The 24,120-nt window shown below is 43.6% G+C and overlaps 1 protein-coding gene across 2 annotated transcripts; it reads right to left on the minus strand.

Annotated features, from left to right (window-relative positions):
• Positions 1 to 210: 210 nt before the first annotated feature.
• On the minus strand, positions 211 to 19,484 carry CTSO (cathepsin O). Of its 2 annotated transcripts, XM_081210469.1 has the most exons (8): positions 19,172 to 19,479; positions 13,516 to 13,624; positions 11,624 to 11,763; positions 10,270 to 10,437; positions 8,888 to 9,009; positions 5,415 to 5,578; positions 4,025 to 4,117; positions 211 to 990 (listed from the first exon to the last, which is right to left on the minus strand). In XM_081210469.1, exons 1-8 carry the CDS (start codon positions 19,286 to 19,288, stop codon positions 956 to 958), a joined length of 948 nt encoding a protein of 315 aa, XP_081066595.1. In that variant the 5' UTR covers positions 19,289 to 19,479; the 3' UTR covers positions 211 to 955. The 2 variants fall into 2 exon arrangements, with proteins under 2 accessions (XP_081066595.1, XP_081066596.1); XM_081210470.1 differs by lacking the exon at positions 4,025 to 4,117 and having other exon boundaries at positions 19,172 to 19,484.
• Positions 19,485 to 24,120: the final 4,636 nt, after the last annotated feature.

A 24,120-nucleotide genomic window follows, 5' to 3' on the forward strand; every position in this document is an offset into this window, starting at 1 on the left:
CAATAAACATTGCGGCTGAAGCCAAAGCTTTTTCTTCAAGTCATCTTGGTGTGAGACTGATTTCTTACTGATTTTCTTACTGATGTCGAGCTGGATTCTCGACAATGTACTAAACAGAAAGTGATGCCATGTTCTTGGAGAATATAAAGGGTTTAGAACAGGAGTGTAAGGAAGAGCTCAGCAGTAGCAGAAAATATCAGAGAACACAGCTGCTTACTCCTGCAGCACCACAAATATTTATTTATTTATCATTTCATAAAGTTCATACACTGGTTGTTAAAAAAAAAACCACCTCAAAGTGATTTACAAAAGAATAATAAAATCATCAATAAAATCAGTAGAAAAATAACTCCTTCAAACATTCAAAAGATAAAAATCAATAAACTAAAAACAATATTATTATTATTACCAGTATATTCTACAAAATGCTAGAATAAGAGGGATGTACCCTGTACGTTCAACATACATATAGTTCTGACTTTAATTTGCAACATGTTTTATAATTTTGTATTTTGCAATCACAAAATTATTGTAAGAAAGTATGTTATCATTTTACAGACTGGGAACTGAGGCAGAGAGTGTGGTTTTTGTCTAAGGCTGCACAGCAAGGATATGGTAGCTGATGAACTCAGGTCTCCCTGATATAAATCCAGTTCTCTGACCACAATCGCTCAACTCTTATTTAAAATACTGTGCTAAGTGTAGGTGGAGTCAAGATTCCCAAAACTGAAACTAGAGCTGGTAATATAAAATTCCTTCTGTTTGCACAATACACTGCAGAACGGATATCAAGTTCCCAAAAATAAAAGTTTTATGGCACTTGCTGGAAGGGGATTCTTCTGTTTGTTGCCGTCAGAATGCCCAAAATACCATTCCCAAGAATAACACTCCTTCACATCGTGGAAAAATAGTGTTTGAAACGTCTGTCACCGATTCTGCGTTCAGAGCAACCGCTTCACACAAACACGGCAGAAACTTCATCAGCGATGCCTAGGAAGCAACGAGATCAACGTTAACTATTGGATCATTGGGGACTTCCGGGTTGGCGCCATCGCCGAATGGCGGACTCCCTCCGAGCTCCGGAGGGAGTCTGCTCGGCAGGGGCTGGGTCTTACCGCGCCGGCGACGCGGGGACCCTTAAAAACCACGGGCACGGAGCCCGTGGACATGGTGACTCGGCTGGCACCGCTAGCGCCCTCCCGACTCGTGAAGGAGCCTTTTTAAAGGCTTCCGATCGGGTGCCAGGGAATGGCGTGGTGCTTTGAGTCTACCGCTTCCCCTGCCGAGCGCAGCCGCATGCCATTCGACGGAGAGCGCTGGCTTCTTCCATTGGAAATTCGGTCTATTAACAACAACCCGTGAGTAATTGGGAAACCGGGTACAAAAGGAGAAAAAAAGAAATTTTTTTCGGATTCGGCACGAGCGGGGGTGATCTAAAAAGTCAGTCCCCCCCCTGATTATAAACATTCTAAAACAAGGACTGGGTAACCAAGATCTATTCAGAAGTTTACTGCTGATAAAAAAATTTTAATTCCACGATGGGAAATTATAAGAATTGTGCTGGAGGAGAAGAGTGGAGGGTGAGAGGGAAAAGGCAACCCCCCCTGGGAACAGGGGCGATTCGCAGAGCCTGGCGAAGAGAGACGGAGACTTTGACAGCTGTCAAAGTAGCTGTCAAAGCTTGAGAATATAAAGAGGACTTTGTTACAAGTATTTTGCTGGTTAATTCTGTTACAAATTGACATTATATGGATATAAAACGTCGGAAAAGAAAAGAAACAACAACTTGACTTTTGGATTAGAGGATACAAAGTTATTGCAATCCCCCTAGAGGGGTTTCGGGACATTACAAGTGATCGTATGTGGAAAATTACTCTGGGCTGAGCACAGGACTTATTCTCTGGGAAAGCTGCAAAACTGAAATAGTATTTTGTCTACAGAGGTGTTTACATTAAAAGGAGACAATAGAATTCTCTATTGAAGAAAGGAAGGGACTGGACGTAAGTTTTTGTTCCTGAATAACAAACCTCTGTAGAGATACCAGATTTCGGAATAAGAACGTTTTAGCAGCTGAACAAGAGAAGAAACCTGAGAAAGTAAGGAATAAAAAGAACAAAGGACCAACTACGACACGGAAAGAACAATGGGAGGAGCAACAAAGACCAAGGAAACTAAAGGCCTCTATTTGACTTGATTTTTGAAGTTAAACATCATTAAAATAAACAAATTAAAAGAAAACCGGCAAGGTGGAATGGGAAAAATTTGGCTATGGACTTGAGACCTCCAGGCTGATAACTTATAGACTGATGGACATGGGGAACTCAAACCGGGGAAGGGAGGGGGAGTTTTGGGATCCAAAGGCTATGTAACCAACTTTTTGAATCTTTTTATATTTTTTATCTTCTATTTCTTTATATAATTTTTGTATACCTTGGTATTTTGATCTAACATGTGTTTTTTTAAAAAAAGAGGGAATTCGTGGAAGGAAATTGGGGTAGATCTTGGGGGGAAAATCTTTTTTCTTTTTTTGTTAAAGATGGATGGTAAGATTGTATAAATTTAAATTGGTCAATGGGTTAAACATATTAAGTTTTAAATTGGGAATGAGAGCTTGTAGAACTAAATTAATGAAAGGGGAATATAGTCGGGAGGGGGAGGAGGGAGTCCTAGAAAGAAGGTTATGAAAGTAAGGATTTAAATTCTTTTTTCTATCTTTTCTATCTTTTCTTTTCTGTTATATTTCTTTTCTGTTTTTATTGGAAACTTTAATAAATATGATTTTTTAAAAAAACCAAAAACTATTGGATCATTGGATAAATCCTTTATGAAGGAAAGTATTATTGCAACATCATCTCTTACTCCTTGGCTCCCATGCTGTACCAATGTTACTGAACACCCTTTCATTTTGAATTTGATATCCCGCTTTATCACTACCTTAAGGAGTCTCAAAGAGGCTAACATTCTCCTTTCCCTTCCTCCCCCACAACAAACACTCTGTGAGGTGAGTGAGGCTGACAGACTTCAGAGAAGTGTGACTGGCCCAAGGTCACCCAGCAGCTGCATGTGGAGGAGCGGGGAAGCGAACCCGGTTCACCAGATTACGAGTCCACCGCTCTTAACCACTACACCACACTGGCTCCCACAAATACTTCCAGGAAGGAATGGGAGAGGGTCCCAGCAGAGACGACGATGTTCTGAGTAGCTTTGATCACTGCATTAGAAGTGACTGACGGCCGGCCTCGGAGGAATACGTAGTGCTTTAACTGTCTCTATACTTGAGCTTACTTTCCCCCAGCTTTTTTACTCAGAAGTAACCAAGTTGCTCAAGGGACGCGGGTGGCGCTGTGGGTTAAACCACAGAGCCTAGGACTTGCCGATCAGAAGGTTGGCGGTTGGAATCCCCGCGACGGGGTGAGCTCCCGTTGCTCGGTCCCTGCTCCTGCCAACCTAGGAGTTCGAAAGCACATCAAAGTACAAGTAGATAAATAGGTTCCCGCTCTGGCGGGAAGGTAAACGGCGTTTCCATGTGCTGCTCTGGTTCGCCAGAGGCGGCTTAGTCATGCTAGCCACATGACCCGGAAGCTGTACGCCGGCTCCCTCGGCCAGTAAATCGAGATGAGCGCCGCAACCCCAGAGTTGTCCGCGACTGGACCTAATGGTCAGGGGTCCCTTTACCTTTACCTAACTAAGTTGCTCATGAACCATTTGCTTTTATTGGCTATTTTGTTGAAACGTTCCGGAAGACCTGCAGATGCCATTTTTGTAATCAAAATAACCCCAAGCTAATTGGTCGTTGTTGCACAAATGAGCTCATATATGTTGATATTCTCTTGCTTTGATAATATACTAATGGGCTTGCTTTGATGCTGCACTTAGCTTCATCTTGGGACGGTAACATTGATAGGAGGAATGTAAAATGCGTCTACCTGAAGTTTCAAATAGCCTCTCAAAATAGGGCCGTGGAAGAACGCATGCGGAGGCCTAAATGTGAAGGATCAACTGCAGTGCCTTTTTCTCAACTTACCACAGATATTGGAACCTATCTTAATGCGTACGTAGCCATCTATTCCCCACGAAGTGCCCCAGGAATTTCGAACAATCCAATACGGAATGCTACCTGTAAAATAATTTCAGTAAGTTTTTTTTGTTTGTTTGTTTAGGACATCTTCGGCAAACTTTAATGCCTTTCGTTGGACAGACACGGAGAGACTTAAAAGCAGAGCCACAAGACAGAATCCGGATTCTTTACAAAGAATCTGGCTTAGCTAGCACATAGTACTTCAATATGTAGAATTGTGTGTTAAATTGTATTGATGCAATTCACCAGGGGTTCTGAACCTGGGGGTTAATGGAGCCCTAGGTGATTCCATGAAGGACTTCAGGGCGTCTGTGAACCAGATGGGGGTGGGGAGAGACTGGTATCCATATTGGGCAGGCTGGCTGAAGGCTGGCTGCTGTGCTGTGGGGCGAAACCCCTTTTTAAATGACCATGCTGTAAGATCTGGACCACCTCCATGCACATGGAAGGTGTGAATAGGTGAAAAAGAATATTTATTAAAACTACGGCAGTCTCTGCTGTGTCTCAGTTCTCAAAAAGAACACAGACCCTGGGTGATTGTCTGGGACCCAGGCTTTTGCCACCGCTTGGCAGAGAGAGGGGGAGGCACCCAACTTTTGTAATGGTTTGTTGCACAATGAAATCTTTAATAAAACTGTTTAAAAAGAAAAAGGAAATGCATGCCACAATACCACCCCAAACTTTGTCACTTTACTCCGGCAATTTTCTGTGATAATGGGGTTGCAAATGGATTCCCACCCCCCAAGAACCCATTAACACAGAAATGAGCACAAAAGTTCTAGTATATTCCACTAGATTGTGGCTTTCTTGTCTTGTGAAAGCTCAGATAAAAGGCTGAAATTAGCAATTGGGGAAACGTCAGGTGAACGGAATAAACCGCCATGTGAACGCAGACATGGTTGGGATGGCACTAATATTGGGATGGCACTAATACCAGGAACAGCTGGTAGGCGGGAAAAGAGGGAGATCCCTGGCCGCGCCTTCGTTAAATAGGGCAGGCCACGCCCCCAGAGCCAGCTGATTGGCTGGCCAGGGGGTGACGTGGCCGGGGATTCCCCCAGTCGCGTGGGGGGGGCAATGACGCCCGCAACCCCACCTCCTCTGCAGGGTGGAAGTGGCTTTCTCTAAACTGCTATGTTAATAATCATTCGTCTTTTCTTTCTTTTCTTTTTCATCTTTTAAACTTTCTTTCTTACTCTGTCGTGATGTTTTTTCTTCTGTATTGAATTTTTCTATACTTACCTTTGTTGTAAATGATCATTTACACCTGTATTTTAAACCAATAAAGATTTACCATGAAAAAAATAATAAAAAAAATTGGTGGTTGAAAACTCACCTGTCGTGTCATAACCAGTAACTATAACAGCGTGATTTGCTTCTCCACTGGAGCAGTGATACTGGATGATGCCCCCAAGATAATCCTGCCAGCTGATTGCGTCTACAATTACTGGCAAAGGCCCATATTTAACTAGCATCCTCATCATTTCGTCTTCATGGCCACTGCAAGGTAAGAAGAATAGTCCCAGTCCCTCAGGGTCAGAATTCAGTCTAGCATCAAAATAGTTTGAAACCAACCAGCTTCTGAGCACCTTCTGTTTGGCAGGTATCCAGCCCCTTAGGTTGCAGAATTCAGTCTATAGTACAAGAAATAAACTTGCTGTACTAAGCAGAAGTTATTCAGAGTAGTATTGGTATTTTGGGGCCACCATACTTCTGGAGTTTCCTGGACACATTCAGGACTTGTCCGTCAAACAGTGTCTGAGCAGAACTGTTAAAATTATCCAGGGAAACCTGAGTGTATGGCAACCCTTCTCAGAAGTGTCCAGGCAACTTTGTGCCCAGATTTTCACTTTCTGAAATATGGCAACCCTATTTATGTTATTCTACAGCTTCTGAAACTGGCAATTTCAACAAGGGTGGTTTCAATGAAGAACTCTTTCACGGTTTTGTGTATCATTTTACTTGTAAACTGCCCTCACGGTAAGCCAGCCTTTAGAGAAGTCTATTCATCTGACAAGGATCACATTTTGCGCCATGACCTTATTTTTTCCTCACACTGGGGAACAAAATTTTTGTCGCATTGAAACATGCAGTTGTTCTAACCTAATTTCAACATGCTGATTTCATATCTGAAGTTGTTTTTTTTCTGTAAGATCTAGGTTTTTTGCAATTCATGTTTTTCACTTTCCCCATAATCTTTGTTTTTCACAGTGCAAGAATTCAATATTTTATTAAACACGTAGCCAAAGTAGTACAATATAAGTATAAATGTAAGTGACTTGTATAGCATTGAACATGACATGTATAGCATTGAAAATGACGTGTATATCTATGTACGGTAGGAGGTATGCAAAAAAATGTATTCCCTTGGGATACACAGTATGTTGTTGTTTAGTCATTTAGTCGTGTCCGACTCTTTGTGACCCCATGGACCAGAGCACGCCAGGCACTCCTGGCGTATACTGGGGAACAATTTTCCCCCCTATTTTCTTTTGCATGAGATTTTTCAACTGTTCTTGTATGTTCTTTGAATACTGATTTCAAATTGATTTTCGTGTACATGCTATAGTTATCTTTCAATTTCTGACTTTTGCCGATATGTCATATTTACACTGGGGATAAGTGGACACGTGACACGTTGATCTACCCTAACCGCATGGTAATTATTGTTTCGGAAACTTATTTTTTATTTATTTTTACAGCTTTGTAACCTAAATATTTATAGCTAGAATAGTACCTGTGGTGCTCAGTTTGCTGTGGGAAGACATCTTGCCAGTAGATACACCTCTTTCTGTAGCCTCTGCACACCCTCCAATCTGCAAAGATTATCTCCCCTTCCACCCTGCCAATGGATGCCTTCCCCCAATGGAGATAAACCAGTTGAATACCACTCTTGATTTCTATAGCTATTTGTAAACCATTCTCCCACCCCCATTTATTCTGATGATGATTCACAACCCTCTCCTCCCCCGCAAAACCCAGTTAAATAACCTCAAGTAAGAACTATCTGCTTTTTTCACAAGTTGTACTCCGTGGCACTGTTTGTTCATGTCAAGTGAGAAAAGCAGGGCACACATTGCAAAAGAAACGCAAACAATACAAGCCAACTTTTACAGTGTTGTGTACCTGCTTCGTACATCACGCCCCCCCCCCCCGGTCGTGGAAGTTAAAAACACTTTCTATGCATCCTCTTGCATTGACAAGTCATCCTACTCTGCAGTCAAAGACTGCTCTGCATTCGGAAGGGAAATGAGAACTGTGGGCGCAATTGCTGTACCAGGGGTCAAAGTCTCTCTCTACCTGGAATGCCAACATTCATGTATGATCTTTGAAACTCCAGAAGGGAGGCAGCTTCAACAACCTGCTGCTGAATACTATAAAAGACGATACAATAATCTTTATTGTCGTTGTCCCATACAGAACAACGAAATTGAAAAAAATCTATATTAGACATTCAAAACCAACAAGCCTGCTATCCCAGCTGGGTTAACCCCCTAAAAACTCTGATACCCCGTAATTAAATACAATATACTCCCATAGAAACTACGTTAAAGGTAAAGGGACCCCTGACAATTAGGTCCAGTCGTGGCCGACTCTGGGGTTGCGGCGCTGTTTACCTTCCCACCGGAGCAGTACCTATTTATCTACTTGCACTTTGACGTGCTTTCGAACTGCTAGGTTCGCAGGAGCAGGGACCGAGCAACAGGAGTTCACCCCGTTGCGGGGATTTGAACTGCCGACCTTCTGATCAGCAAGTCCTAGGCTGTGGTTTAACCCACAGTGCCACCCGCGTCCCTTAGAAACTACCTTACACTGCGTTTAAAACCAAAATTGCATTTGGATAGAAACTGTTTCTCAGGCGGCTAGTCCTAGTCTTTATAACCCTGTATCTTCTTCCAGAAGGCAGAAGCTGAAAGAGATCATTTCTGGGCTGCGCACTATCCTGCACTATCTCTGCAGCTTTCTTATGGCACCTGGAAGCATAGATTTGATCCAAGGTGGGAAGAGTGCACCCAATTATTCTCCCTGCAGTCTTTACAACCTTGGACAGCATTGTTTTTTCTCTGACCGTGCAGCTCCCAAACCACACACACAAACGAGAGGTATATTTTCTTAAGAACGTCTGTTATGATAGTTTCCATGTTTTCTTAAAGCAAACATGTTTGCATCTCTAGCATGCATGCTCAGTACGTAGAAATACGAGAAGCTGGAATCCTCTGGATGTTGTTGGACTCTCAACTCATGCCACCTCTGCAGCTAGCATGGCTATTTGTCAGTGACTATGGAAACTGTAGGGACGCAGGTGGCGCTGTGGGTTAAACCACAGAGCCTAGGACTTGCCAATCAGAAGGTCGGCGGTTCAAATCCCTGCGACAGGGTGAGCTCCCGTTGCTCGGTCCCTGCTCCTGCCAACCTAGCAGTTCGAAAGCACGTCAAAGTGCAAGTAGATAAATAGGTACCGCTCTGGCGGGAAGGTAAACGGCATTTCTTTGCACTGCTCTGGTTCTCCAGAAGCGGCTTAGTCATGCTGGCCACATGACCCGGAAGCTGTACACTGGCTCCCTCAGCCAATAAACCGAGATGAGCGCCGCAACCGCAGAGTTGGCCACAACTGGTCCTAATGGTCAGGGGGCCGTTTACCTTTGCCTCTATGGGAGCTGTACTTTCGGCAACACCCAGAAGGCCATAGATTTCCCACATGTGCAGTACTGAAGAGGTTTATAATCGTAATGGTCACTTGGAATGTGAATCTACTGGGCTAGATGGGGGGGGGGGAAGGACCCTGTGAAAATACTCACTAGTTGTTACCTTAGATCATAAGAGGTATAGCCTGTGACTGAAACTCCAAAATCAGAACGGCTGAAGTAATGGCACATTCCTGTTTCAGCTTTAAAAGTATACTCCGCCTCTCTCACCAGTTTCACGCGTGTCTGCAAGAAGACGAATCAAACGAGTTGCTTAACAACACATTTTTATGCTCTTGAAAGTTGCTTTGGTCACGCCAGAGTCTGTACTACTAAAATTATTTTATTTACTTCCTAAAATGTATATATCTCTTGATTTTAAAATAAAAACCAGCAGCTTATAAGAATAAAACAATAAAATTATCAGTAAGAACAGCTGAAAGCAACTATTTTATACATTCAAAAATAATTAAAACCAATGAGGAACTAAAAGTGAATTAAAACACATGTCAACATTCTACGGATCCAGCTAGGTTTTTCTAAACAAATATGTTTTTAGGAGGTGCAGTGGAGGCTCCAGCGTGTTGTCAGTAGGCAGGGAGTTCCAAAGTAACTGTCACAATAAAAGATTGATTTCTTACAAATAACCCAGGGTTGCCAAACAGTGAAAATTTGGAAAGAAAAGTTGTTGAGCTTTTTTGGCAAAATCGCAAAACAAATGCCATTTTCGAGCTGTTCTTATAGAAAATTGGCAAAAGCGGCACTGCCAACAGCAGGAAGATGAGAGTACTATAGATCTCAACTTATGTCAAGGTGGGAGAAATATTGCCTCAATGGAGGTCACATGATGAGCAGATGCTGGAGCAGGACCATCTACAGTGGTACCTCTGGTTCAGAACTTAATTCGTTTCAGAGGTCCGTTCTTAACCTGAGGTACCACTTTAGCTAATGGGGCCTCCTGCTGCCGCCACACAATTTCTGTTCTCATTCTGAGGTAAAGTTCTTAACCCAAGGTACTAAGCAGAGGTTAGCAGAGTCTGTAACCTGAAGTGTCTGTAACCCGAGGTACCACTGTATTGCCCATCTTGCCTGACTTATGACAGCCCTGGAGATATCTCATTGGCAAAAGTTGGAGACAATACAGTCATATCTCATGTTACATTTTTTCAGGTTGCGTCCCGTGGCGACCTGGAAGTACCAGAAAGGGTTACTTCCGGGTTTCACCGCATGCGCAGAAGTGCTAAATCACGCTTCGCGCATGCGGACAAGTGCCAAATTGCGCCATGCACCTGCACAGATACGGCGCTTCAGGTTGCGGGCTTTTCATGTTGCGAATGGGCATCCGGAACGGATCCCGTTCGCAACCAGAGTTACCACTGTATTTGGGACTACGCAACCTTTGATCTACTACAAGAGGGGCGTGTTTTTCAAGTCTGAGATTTGCCTTCTCTTTACCCAACACTGTCACATGTTAACGGAGCCTGTGGGTTTGTAAGAAATGAATACCTGATTCAGCCAACTCAGCGCAGTAACCGTAGAGCCGCCGCTGCAGCCTTTATTCTCATATGAACAGTCGATAACCTGCTGCACGCTGAGGTTCTCCAAAACGTTCCCTTTAATTGCGTACGCGGACTCTACTGCACTGACAACGCTGAAAGCCCAACAGCCGCCACACTGGAAAAGATGGGTGATGGATTACAACAGGAAGTGTAAAGATGAATGTAAAACAAACATTTCACACAGAAATTTATAGGATAAAAACTCCCCTTGCAAAATTAATGGATATGGAACAGTTAAATACAAACAAAAGTCATCAGATCAATGGCTGTTAAAATAAAGGATCAAGATTGGAACTGTCGTATTTGGACTAACTAAGAGTATTGGAGCAGGACGAAATAAGAACATCATTCCCTGAAATCCAGAACATGGGAAGTCATTCAGAATTGTTTAATTTGGTATTGGATAATTGGCTTTTTAATTGTATTATAATTTGGTATTGTATTAATGTGGCTTTTGTTGGATTGTTATAAATGAAAATTAATTTAAAAATTATTTAGAAAAAGAAAAACAATCGTCGTTAGTTGCCCTTCATACTTTTTTCCACAAATTTATTTCAAAATAGCCTGTTTTTCACATAGTTCCATACAGATACAGTGGTGCCCCGCAAGACGAATGCCTCGCAAGACAGAAAACCCGCTAGACGAAAGGGTTTTCCATTTTTGTTTTTGTTTGTTTTTTCCCTTTTCTTAGGGTTTTCCGTTTTTGAGCTGCTTCGGCAGTTCGAATCCCCACGACGGGGTGAGTTCCCGTTGCTCGGTCCCTGCTCCTGCCAACCTAGCAGTTCGAAAGCATGGCAAAGTGCAAGTAGATAAATAGGTACTGCTCCGGCGGGAAGGTAAACAGCATTTTCATGCCCTGCTCTGGTTCGCCAGAAGCGGCTTAGTCATGCTGGCCACATGACCCGGAAGCTGTACGCCGGCTCCCTCTGCCAATAAAGCGAGCTGAGCGCCGCAACCCCAGAGTCGGCCAAGACGGAACCTAATGGTCAGGGGTCCCTTTACCTTTACCTTAGTACACACCTATCTCTGGTTCACAATCCCTTCCTGATGTTCAACTCCCATTATTCAACAGCTGTCGATTTATCAATTACTACTCGTACATTTACCGAACAATACTATATACCCTTAAAGAACAAAAAAGGTTTCACATCCCCCTATCTATTTTAAAACATTACTTATTAATTCTGTGTTAATTTTCCTTTCTTATCTTACCATCTTGTCTCATTATATTACCTTAAGATTGCTGGAGTTTTGAGGGAAGCCGGTCCAAAGTCTGGCAGAAAATCAACTGTGGAACTTACCGCTTCTTGATTCCTCACACTGGTAACGACATTCTTGTCCCTCCAATCAAACTTTGCTGGTAAGGGTGCTTCTGTGCCCTCTAGGCTCGCTCCCGGCACATACTTGGGAACTTTAAAAAGTCTACTTTGTAAGTAAGTAGCTTTAAAATAAAACAAAGCAAAAGTTCTGTTATTTTCCAGTTTTGATTACAGCCAATTCAGAGACATTGTTTCTAAAAACCAAACACTTGCATTTTTTCCAGTCATTATGATTTATAAAATCTAGATACTGCCCTTCATCCAAGGATCCTATGATTTACAGCGCTTTACAGTATAGAAACGCAAAAATAAATCACATAATAATGACAGAACAACCCCCCCCCCCCAGTTTAAAACACCAAAGGCCTGGGATAATCATAGAATGATAAAATTGTAGAGTTGGAAGGGGCCAGGTGGATCGTTAGTCTACCTCCCTGCAGTACAGGAATATTTTGCCCAACATGGGACTTGAACCCACAACCCTGAGATTAAGAGTCTCATGCTGAAGGCAGCCCTGTTAAAAAAGGTAAAGGGACCCCTGACCATTAGGTCCAGTTGTGGCCGACTCTGGGGTTGTGGCGCTCATCTCACTTTACTGGCCGAGGGAGCCGGCGTACAGCTTCCGGGTCATGTGGCCAGCAGGACTAAGCCGCTTCTGGCGAACCAGAGCAGCGCATGGAAACGCCGTTTACCTTCCCGTTGGAGCGGTACCTATTTATCTACTTGCACTTTGACGTGCTTTCGAACTGCTAGGTGGGCAGGAGCAGGGACCGAGCAACGGGAGGTCACCCCGTGGCGGGGATTCAAACCACCAACCTTCTGATCGGCAAGCCCTAGGCTCTGTGGTTTAACCCACAGCGCCACCCACGTCCCTAGCCCTGTTTAGGGAAGCTTTTCATATTTAATGCTGTATCGTTTTTAACACTTGATTGGGAGCCGCCCAGAGTGGCTGGGGAAACTCAGCCAGATGGGCGAGGTATAAATATATTACTATTATTATTATTATTATTTATTTATTTATTTATTTATTTATTTATTTATTTATTTCTGCAAAAGTCTGGACTGTTCATTCTCAGGTGTACCCTAGACCCCGAGATATAAAACTATGAAGGGAAAAAGATCCTGCTAGAGAAAGGGATGGTTAAATGAAATAAACTGAGAAAGGGATGATTAATAGCCGCAAAAGTAATCATCGTCATAGCAACATGCATAATGAAACATTCTGACAGGTTGAAGCTTAGAGAGTCTGAAATTCAGGGAGACCAGAGATCTTCTCAAGACAAAAACGAGCACTTTAGTCCTGCTTAGCTTAGCATGATGTTCGGGCACACCACATCATATCAAAAGGATGTCAAAATAGCTTGCACTGAAGATAAGGCAAGGCCTCAGTCCAGTATACCTGAAGGAGCGTCCCCAACCCCATCTTTCTGCCCGGACACTGAGGTCCAGCGCCGAGGGCCTTCTGGCGGTTCCCTCACTGCGAGAAGCCAAGTTACAGGGAACCAGGCAGAGGGCCTTCTCAGTAGTGGCACCCGCCCTGTGGAACGCCCTCCCATCAGATGTCAAAGAGAAGAACAACTACCTGACATTTAGAAGACATCTGAAGGCAGCCCTGTTTAGGGAAGCTTTTAATGTTCAATAGACTATTGTATTTTAATATTCCGTTGGAAGCCGCCCAGAGTGGCTGGGGAAACCCAGCCAGATGGGCGGGGTATTAATAATAATAATAATAATAATAATAATAATAATAATAATAATAATAATAATATTGTTATTATTGTTGTTGTTTTGTTGTTGTTGTTGTTGTTGTTGTTGTTGTTGTTACAGTATTGTTTGCAAAAGCATTAAATATTTTGTAATGTAATACTCTGTACCTCTAAATTCTTCAGGAAACAAGTGGGAGAATTTATTTATTCCATAAACAGCAGTAGCGTTGTCGCTGGATGATAACGAATTCAAATGCTTGATTCTCTTAATGCTTTCCTGAAAAAAACGAAAGCATAATTACACTGTTGAAATAAATGTAATGAAGTCTGTCTGTATGTTTGTTGGGTGGCGTCTTGTACACCTCCTGCAATCAAGCTAGTGCCCAATGTCTTGTTCCGCTTTCCTTTGGACCACATCAGCGAGGCGGAGATGGGGATCTTGTCGTCTGGGCAGCCCAAGACCTGCAGACAAACTGCCCGGGCTTGCGCCCAGGGAGGTCACTTGGGTTTTTCCCACCCCTCTTTTTGTTATTGTTATTTTGTTTTTTATAATATTTTGCTGTTATACCATCTGGCCCTGGGGATTTCCCTATTTTTGTTTGATTAATTGCCTCAATTACTTCTTGAACTGAAATTTCTATATTTAATATCCTCATTTGATCCTCTGTTATCTTTGGTAATTCACTATTTTTAATATAGTTTTCTATCCTGTTTGAATCTTCAGTTCTTTCTCTGTAAAGATCAGTAAAATATTTTACAAAAGCCTCCCTTATTTCTTTTGGTTTCTCAGTTATCCTACCATTAAGCTTTATTCAATTCGCATACAGTGATACGTCGGATTACATATGCTTCAGGTTACATACGCTTCAGGTTACAGACTCCGCTAACCCAGAAATAGTACCTCGGGTTAAGAACTTTGCTTCAGGGTGAGAACAGAAATCGCATAGTGGCGGCACGGCAGCAGCAGGAGGCCCCATTAGCTAAAGTGGTGCTTCAGGTTAAGAACAGTTTCAGGTTAAGAACGGACCTCCAGAACGAATTAAGCACTTAACCTGAGGTACCACTGTAGTTATTTTGTTCACTTTTTCTCAATTGCCATGCCAAAAGTTTCCCTGTTTTATTGGCGTTTTCAAAAAAAATAAAAATAAATTCCATGCTATTTCCTCACTAATTACCATAGAATATTGTGTCTCCATTGTCTCTCAAGACAGAAAGATGACGACAACAACTAGGCACAGGCCTGTCAACAAACCTGGACGCTACCTCTGCTGTTTCCCAAGTGTTTCCTTGGGATCAAAAAGACAAGTTACACTGGGGTGTGTGTGTAATGGAATATAAGAGATTTATCTGAGAATTAGCAATCTGCATTTGTAGTTGTTATGTGTTTGTAGCTTTGTTTTATGTCCCAACAGTTATACAGTGGTACCTCTGGTTGCAAACGGGATCCGTTCCAGAGCCCCGTTCGCAACATAAGCAGAATGCAACCTGCCTCTGCACAGGTCATGATTCGCCGTTCCTGCGCATGACATCATTTTGCGTGTCTGCGCATGCGCGAGTGGCGAAACCCAGAAGAAACCCTTTCCGGTACTTCCGCGTTGCCGCAGGACGTAACCTGAACCAAACATAACAAGTGGTATGACTGTATCAGTGATGGGGAAAACTGTGGCCTACTAGATGTTTGACTCCAGCTCCCAATAGCCTTGCCCAACATGGCTAGCGATCAGGGATGATGGAAGTTTCTGTCTAGGGTACCTGGAGGCCCACAGGTTGGACGCCCACTTTGTACTATCAGCTGGCGATAATACCTGCCCTCTTTTGACCTGCCACATTGACCTGTAACAACTGTGGAGCACCACAGTTAACCAAATAAGGCGCTTCTTCCCATACTGGTACAGTGTGTCAGGAAATTTGCCTCAGTTAGGAGAAACTGGCCACTCTCCAGGCACCCGGCTTGATCTCCTGTTGACCTCCCTGTCTGCATTCCCGAGCAGGATCCAGGCTAGGTCACGATCGGCGATTCTCCTCAAACGTGAGAAGAACACACCACTCTTCCCTGCCCCCAGGCAGGGGAAAGAGATAGACAGAAATGTATTTACATGCCTTTATTTCTGTCTTTGCAGCGTTACAGAGAAACACGTCTGCTCTCTTCAAACTCCAACAGCAGAGAGCCAAACTCTACCTCCTGTACTTCCTGTACAGTTGAAATTACACTCTGAGCTAAATCCGGTGCTCAGCACTGTGAATAGACAGTCCCTCTGTTCCCACGGAACAGTCCCAACATTCCCATTATGTTTTGCTTCCAAGCTGCTAGCTCGTGGTCGCATTGCTCCTTTTCCGTAACACAGTGATACCTCGGTGTCAGGGAACTGCCAGCGGCTCAAAGGGGAAAGATAGAAGGGCAGTGGTGTTACAGGGAGCCTCCAAAAACCTTGCAAAGCAGTTCCTCTTCTGGCAAGGAGGAAAGCCCTACCTCCAGTGGAGAAGAGGTGCAAGGACCAGAGGATGCTAGGAAGAGACTTAACACTGAGCCTCAGCAAGCTGGAGAGGCGGGGAGCACGCCCTTGCCATCGCCCATCCTGCACAGTAGTCTGAGGCACAGGGAGGGGCGGAAAAGGCTGGGGGTGACGAGACTTTTATGTTGAGGGAGGTACAAAAACAGATCACTCCCAGATTCTGCTAGCGATTGAGCCAGACATGAACTTATGATGCTCTTCACTGTAAATAGTTTGCCCCAAAATAAAGCCTGTAAAAAACAGGTGGGAGTCTTGCTTGGTTACTCTTGAGCAACCGCAACAGAATCTGACACTTCGGTTGCAAACGTGATCCATGCGGGAGGCACGTTCGCAACCCACAGCGTTCGCAGCCTGAAGCGCCGTGTCTGCGCATGCGCATGATGTGATTTGGCGCTTCTGTGCATGCACGTGACATTATTTTGTGTCTCTGCGCATGCACGAGCGTCGAAACCCGGAAGTAACCCATTCCAGTGCTTCCGGGTTTGGTGCGGTCCGCAACCCAAAAATGTGCAACCCGCAGAGTTCATAACCCGAGGTATGACTGTATCTTCCATTAGATCATCAATAGAAGTGGGTTCATTCACATCTTTTCTCTACATAAACACAAAGAGAGCCAGTGTGGTGTAGTGGTTAAGAGCGGTAGTCACGTAATCTGGGAAACCGGGTTCGTGTCTCCGCTCCTCCACACGCAGCTGCTGGATGACCTTGGGCCAGTCACACTTCTGTGAAGTCTCTCAGCCCCACTCACCTCACAGAGTGTTTGTTGTGGGGGAGGAAGGGAAAGGAGAATGTTAGCCACTTTGAGACTCCTGAAGGGGAGTGAAAGGCGGGATATCAAATCCAAACTCTTCTTCTTCTTCTTCTACATTTCTAGGCACAGGTATGGGGTTTCCAGGTCTGTTTCTGAGCGTCCCCCCCCTTTTTTTTGTCCTTCAAAAGCTGCTCTTTACCACTGAAAACCATTCTACTGAAAACCCAAATTGCTGTTTGCTCCAAACCTTGGGAACCTAACCTGCAGACACTTCTGAAGAAATGGATTTATTTAGGGTCTTACCGGCATCCACCCCTTAATTTTTCTACCTTCTCTTCTTTCTTCACCCACACAGCTTTCTGTTTGCATATAGGCACATTTCATTTAAGGTACCTTAAGTGTGCCTTACGCCATAATCGCAGAACTTCCAAGTGTCCCTGATTTAGAGAAGCCGTCCCGGTTTCTGATTTGATCCTGGAATGTCCCACTTTTCCTTAGGCTATCCCTATTTTTATTGGAGAAATACTGGAAGGTATGGAGTTTTCTGACTCTGGAGCCATCTGAAGGCAATCCTGTACAGTCATACATCATGTTACGTTTGCTTCAGGTTGAGCGTTTTCAGGTTGCGTCCTGCGGTGACCCGGAAGTACTGGAAAGGGTTACTTCAGGGTTTCGTTGCTCGCGCACGCACAGACGTGCAAAATGATGTCATGCACATGCGCAGAAGAAGCGAATTGCAACATGCACAGACGCAGATCCCGTTCACAACCAGAGGTACCACTGTATAGGGAAGTGTTTTTTAATGTTTAATGATTGTGTGTGTGTGTGTGTGTGTGTGTGTGTGTGTGTGTAGGAAGCCACCAGAGAGGCTGGGGCAACCCAGTAAGATGTGTGAGGTATAAATAGTAAAATTATCATTATGGAATGGGACGTCCAATTTTCACTGGAGAAATGTTGGAGGGTATGTAATCAGCTACATGCAATTAACGTAAACAGTGATAGTACAATGGGTTTTCCCCCCAGTGGTTCACAATCACCAAGTGCCAAGAGGGACTCTCGAAGCCCAGTGATTGCACTTCCACAAGATTACTTTCTGAACTTAAAAAATGCTAAACACACAAACATTTATTTGTTGTATGCCAAGACAGGAATTGGCTGAACAGCACCAACCTACCACAAGGACCCACAATTTCTGAGCAATTCCCTGTTCATCTATGTTGCAGCCAAATTAGCAGAGAATCTCATAGCTCACAAAATTAGTACGGCATACAGTGGTACCTCAGGTTTAGTACTTAATTTGTTCCGGAGGTCCGTTCTTAACCTGAAACTGTTCTTAGCCTGAAGCACCACTTTAGCTTATGGGGCCTCCTGCTGCTGCCGTGCTGCCGGAGCCCGATTTCTGTTCTTATCCTGAAGCAAAGTTCTTAACCTGAAGCACTATTTCTGGGTTAGCGGAGTCTGTAACCTGAAGCATATGTAACCTGAAGCGTATGTAACCCGAGGTACCACTGTAATAAACTTTCACCAACAACAGCCCCACTTTCAGGATTTAGGCTTTTAAGTCTGATATCTTGTGGTGAAGATGAGGAGTACAAAAACTATCCACTTTGATTTATTCACTGAAAAATATTTGTTGGAAATAGTCTCCTAAGCATCTGCTGTTCACTGCTTGTCAGTTTTACAGGGGGAAACATCTTTGAAATTGGGCTTATTCTTCTTCCTTCAACCGCACATCAAAACTCACTTTTCCTGTATGTCTTTCTCCTTAACCCCCGTAAACTCCAAACTATTTTTCTCCCTCTGCACCCTTTGTTTTTCCCACCCTTCTTTTTGTTATTTTATTTCCTCTAACCTTTTAAACGGCAAAGCATACAGATGGTGCCATAGAAAACAAGACACATAGCTTTTGTATGAACTCCCAGCTGAATACGATGCTAAGCTATTGGAATCAATAGGAAGCAGCGCTGGGCGATTACAATATTATTATTATTATTATTATTATTATTATTATTATTATTATTATTATTATTATTATTATTATTTAATACATGTTATATATTTTATTATATAATAATTCAATATCTACACCTCCCTTTATCCAAATATCCCAGGGTGGGGCACAGCATTAAAAACATAATTTAAAGAGCAGACCTGGGGATCTGAAAGGGGGTGGCCGCCAACGAAGCTTTACTCGAGAGTAGACCCATTGAAATCCATGCCTGTGATTCAATTGGGTCCATTAGTTCCAGAGGGGTCCGCTCGGGAGTAAATTGTGCGGCAGATGCACACCATACGCTTAAATGGCATGGCTCCCCACCAACCCAAAATCCTGGGACCTGTAACCCCACCCCACCCCATATCTGATGCCCGGAATTTATTTTGTAAGGAGGAGGGAGAAGCCATATGCTTTAAATATGTGTTGGATACGCGCGTGTGCCTTGGCTGCGCCGCCACATTTGGGACTGGGATGGAGATCTCGCCTCCAGCCCCACAAGGAAGCAGCGCGCATGGACCAGGACTCCTGCCGGCCTCTCCCTCTCCTCTCCCCGCTCGCACCTACCTGCAAGGCGGCTTCCTCCGTCCCCTCGCTGCCCCTGGGATGCCTGGATCCGGGATGCCGACCCTCTCTGGCTCCCAGGAGGGGCAGCAAGCAGCAGAGGAGAAGCCACGGCTTCATGGAGAGCCTCTCCGGAAGAGCTGCGCCCTGGCGCCGCTTGGTTTTCTGCAGGACTCGTTTTTTCCCTTTCGCTTTGCTGGCTCCTCCTTCTCCCCAGAGAAGAAGCCTCAAAAAAGACTTTTACGCTTCTGAGCCCTCCAGCTGCCTTCGGCTCGGCTCTTTTGTTCCACTTGTCGCTGCAGAAAGCGCTTTTGAGTGGTCCCTCCGGGAGGGAGGGAGAGAGGGAGGGATAAGAGGCGTCGCCTCCAGCCTTGCAACTTGGCAAAACTTGTCACTGCAAAAACTTGTCACTGCAAAAAAAGACGGTGGATCTCAACCTCAAGCTGAATCTCTGGCTTCCCCCCTTTTGGACCCTGGGCTCTCCTTCCTTGCAGGTTTTTAATAATAATACAAAATAATAATAAAATTTATTTATACCCCGCCCTCCCCAGCATAGCTGTCAACTTTCAGATTTGAAAATAAGGGATCAGCAGCCTCGAAAATAAGGGATCAGTAGCCTTATCTGTCCTGGGAACAGTCTATGGGATATCTAACAATCTGGGATAGCAGCGGGAAACGGTGCTGGAATAAGGGGATTTCCCGCAAAAAAAGGGAAGGTTGACAGCTATGCTCCCCAGCCAAGACTGGGCTCAGGACGGCTAAAGGTAAAGGGACCCCTGACTATTAGGTCCAGTTGTGGCTGACTCTGGGGTTGCGGCGCTCATCTTGCTTTATTGGCCAAGGGAGCTGGCATACAGCTTCCGGGTCATGTGGCCAGCATGACTAAGCCGCTTCTGGCGAACCAGAAAGTACAGCTCCCATAGAGGCAAAGGTAAAGGGCTCCCTGACCATTAGGAACAGTCATGGCCAACTCTGGGGTTGCGGCGCTCATCTCATTCTATTGGCCGAGGGAGCTGGCGTACAGCTTCCAGGTCATGTGGCCAGCAGGACTAAGCTGCTTCTGGCGAACCAGAGCAGCGCACGGAAACACCGTTTACCTTCCCGCCAGAGCGGTACCTATTTATCTACTTGCACTTTGACAAGCTTTTGAATTGCTAGGTTGGCAGGAACAGGAACTGAGCAACAGGAGCTCACCCCGTCGCAGGGATTCGAACCGCCGACCTTCTGATCGGCAAGTCCTAGGCTCTGTGGTTTAACCCACAGCGCCACACCACCAGGTAAAAACAGTGGATTAAAGTACAACTTAAAAACAAGATTTAGTACAACATTAAAATGCAGCCCCATTTCAGTAGGAACTCAAATCAAAAACATTTTAGGGATGAAAGTGTCAAATCTTCACCAAGGCCAACTATAAGCATCCAACTTTAAGTAGAGGTTGGGTGGCCATCTGCCAGGGATGCTTTAGTTGAGATTCTTGGATTGCAGGGGGTTGGACTAGATGACCCCAAAGGTCCCTTCCACAACTACGATTCTAGATTCTCATTTCCCCTTACACAGAACTCTTGTGGGATTTCAAAACATCCCACTTAGATCCCAGGAGGAAGCTTTTGATTTCATCCAGACTCTTTTTATGACATACCCTTATTACTCTAGTTTCAGATAGGTAGCTGTGTTGGTCTGTCGTAGTCAAAACAAAACAAAACAAAACAATAACAAAATTCCTTCCAGTAGCACCTTAGACACCAGCTAACTTAGTTACAGTGGTACCTCGGGTACTTACTTCGTTCCGGAGGTCCATTCTTAACCTGAAACTGTTCTTAACCTGAAGCACCACTTTAGCTAATGGGACCTCCTGCTGCTGCTGCGCCGCTGCTGCTGCACGATTTCTGTTCTCATCCTGAAGCAAAGTTCTTAACCAGAGGTACTATTTCTGGGTTAGCGGAGTCTGTAACCTGAAGTGTATGTAACCTGAAGCGTATGTAACCTGAAGCGTATGTAACCCGAGGTCCCACTGTATTGGTATGAGCTTTCGTGTGCATGCACACTTCTTCAGATACTCTGTTTCTTATTTACTGCATTTGTAACCCAAGGTGGCTTAGCCAGGTGTTTAGAAACGCTGGCGGGAATTTTAATCTGTTAACATTTTAAATTTTTTGATGTTTTAATGCACTGAAACTTTTTTCCTGATTTTACGGTTTTATCTTTTTTGTAAACGTGCTTTGATTTATTGTTTTGGGGGGTTTTTTGCCATCAAGCGGTGTGTAAATTTTATGAAATAAAATTTTAAAAATGAACATATGCTTCTCCTCTCTCCTTGCTTAATCCACACAACACCCCTGGCGTGAGAGGCAGTGACCGGCCCCCAAGGTCACCCGCTGAGCAAGTGGAGATTCGAACCCGCGTCTCCAAGGGTCGCCCATAACCCTAAACCACCACAGGGCACTTCCACTTTTATTAAAAAGACACTCTGTTAAAAAGAGGTTGGTGCCAGCAAGGGACATGAAAACAAAATGGTTTGTTCGTTCTGTGCCGGACATGACATTCTTGTGACTAGATTAATCATTCATTTCATTAAGGTCAAAATCTGGACGTTTCACCATCAGTACAAGCCGTGAGTCAAGAAGTTATTGTTCACTGTGCAGAGCAGGATCTAGATCCAAATTACACCCAGGAGGTCTTCAGCGTGGTCAGGAATTTATTCCATTTTTATTTATTTTTTTGCAAAATGTGGGAGCTAACCTGGAGGGAGGTGGAACTAGAGAACAGAAATATACCCGAGGAGCGAGAGGTCCTGTTTTGGGGATGTGTGCTTCTTTCTTTCTTTTTATTTTTTATTAGGAATTTAAACAGAACATATTATCTTACAACATATCATCCTTAATTCCCCCCTATTTTTTGCCCTCCCCTCCCTCCCATAATCAACCCCCCCTCCCCGCCCCCTCCGACTTCCCTCAGTTCCAATCTCAGTTTCTCTATAAACGCTATTTTCTGCATATTACAACTGTGTAAAAATCCTTAATTTGTCTAACTGCTTATTATCAATAAAAAGTTTGTGAGTGTTTATTCAAAACCTGCCAAGGAGTCCAATTCACGTTGTTGCGTCTTTAAATACTTTGTAAAAGGTTCCTGTTCATTTTAAAAGTCACAGTTATCCTTGTCCCGTGGCTTGTGTGTCAATTTTGCCAATTCTGTGTAGTCCATCAGTTTCTCTTGCCATAATTCTTTAGTCGGGATTTCCTCGATCTTCCATCTTTGTGCTATTAAAACTCTCGCAGCCGTTGTCGCATACATGAAGATGTTTTCCAACTTCTTTGGCAGGTCTTTTCCTACAATCCCTAAGAGAAACGCTTCAGGTTTTTTAACAAATGTTAGGGGGGGGGGGTATGGGGCCAAGATGGCGTCCGGCACTCAGAAAAGGCAGAAACTAAATACAGTTACAAGCCTAGAAGTGGATGGAAAGAACATATCTAAACCTAATGAGATTAGAAACTGTTTTTTGAGCTATTTTAAAAAACTATATTCTCAAGGGCCACAAAATGAAGAGGACATAGATGAATTCCTTAATAAATATGGATTACAAAAAATCTCTCATCAAAGCAAGGTGGATTTAAATCAGAAAATAACAGAACAAGAGATAGAGGGTGCCATTCAGGACATGCAACTGGGCAAATCTCCAGGACTAGATGGACTGACTTCCAGATACTACAAAGCTTTGAAGGAGTGGTTGGTTCAACCGTTAAAGGAAGTCTGCAACGAGATTTTAGAGGGGGAAAAGGCACCAGAGTCGTGGAAAGAAGCTTATATTACACTCATACCAAAGACAGAGACTGAAAAGACTCAACTTAAGAACTACCGCCCAATATCATTACTTAATGTGGATTACAAAATTTTTGCAGACATTTTGGCAAAAAGATTTAAAAGAGTGTTGATGGAGAAGATTCATAAGGACCAAGCAGGCTTTCTCCCAAAAAGGCATTTATCAGACAATGTAAGGAATATAATAGACATTTTGGAACTACTAGAGGTGAAAATAAACACTAAAGCAGTGCTGATCTTTGTGGATGCGGAGAAAGCCTTTGACAATATTTCTTGGAGTTTTATGAAAAAGAATCTTCATGGGATGGGGGTAGGCCAAGGATTTGAGAATGGTATGGGTGCGATATACTCTGAACAAAAAGCTAAGCTGATTGTAAATAATGTGATAACTGAGGAACTTAAGATAGAAAAAGGAACACGACAGGGGTGCCCAATTTCCCCATTGCTTTTCATTTCTGTTCTGGAGGTGTTGCTAAATATGATTAGAAATGACCAGCAGGTTAAAGGTGTACAGGTCGGAGCTAAACATTACAAGTTAAGGGCCTTCGCAGATGACTTAGTACTGACTTTACAAGAGCCAGACACTAGTACGAAAAGGGTGTTGGAGATAATTCAACAATTTGGCCAGGTAGCCGGATTGAAACTGAACAAACAAAAGACTAAAGTTTTAGAAAAAAATTTAACAGTCATGGAGAAGGAGAAATTTCAAGAAGAAACAGGTTTGACAGTGGTTAAGAAAGTGAAATACCTAGGGGTTTATCTGACATCTAAAAATTTGAACTTATATAAGGACAACTATGAAAAATGCTGGTCAGAAATTAAAAAAGATCTAGAAATATGGACAAATTTGAAATTGTCAATGTTAGGCCGAATTGCAGTTATTAAGATGAATGTATTGCCTAGAATGTTATTCTTGTTTCAAACTTTGCAGATTCTTGACAAGATGGACTGTTTCAAGAGGTGGCAGAAAGACATTGCGAAATTTGTCTGGCAGGGCAAAAAGCCCAGAATAAAATTTAAAGTACTTACAGATGCAAAAGAAAGAGGGGGATTTGCCCTGCCGGACTTAAAATTGTACTATGAAGCAGCAGCGTTCTGCTGGCTGAAAGAGTGGATGCTCCTCGAGAACACAGATA

This window comes from Podarcis bocagei (genome assembly GCF_964188305.1).
Source record: "Podarcis bocagei genome assembly, chromosome: 10".
NCBI classification, from domain to species: Eukaryota; Metazoa; Chordata; class Lepidosauria; order Squamata; family Lacertidae; genus Podarcis; species Podarcis bocagei.

What these genes read in the sequence shown, in the direction of transcription:
- CTSO (XM_081210469.1), bottom strand. Translation starts at nt 19,288, where the DNA reads ATGAAGCCGTGGCTTCTCCTCTGCTGCTTGCTGCCCCTCCTGGGAGCC. An exon ending in TATACCTCTTATGATCTAAG is followed by an intron (nt 5,579 to 8,887) that starts GTAACAACTAGT and finishes CTTACCTTGCAG; the next exon opens with TGGCCATGAAGACGAAATGA. An exon ending in TACTGGTTATGACACGACAG is followed by an intron (nt 4,118 to 5,414) that starts GTGAGTTTTCAA and finishes ATTATTTTACAG; the next exon opens with GTAGCATTCCGTATTGGATT.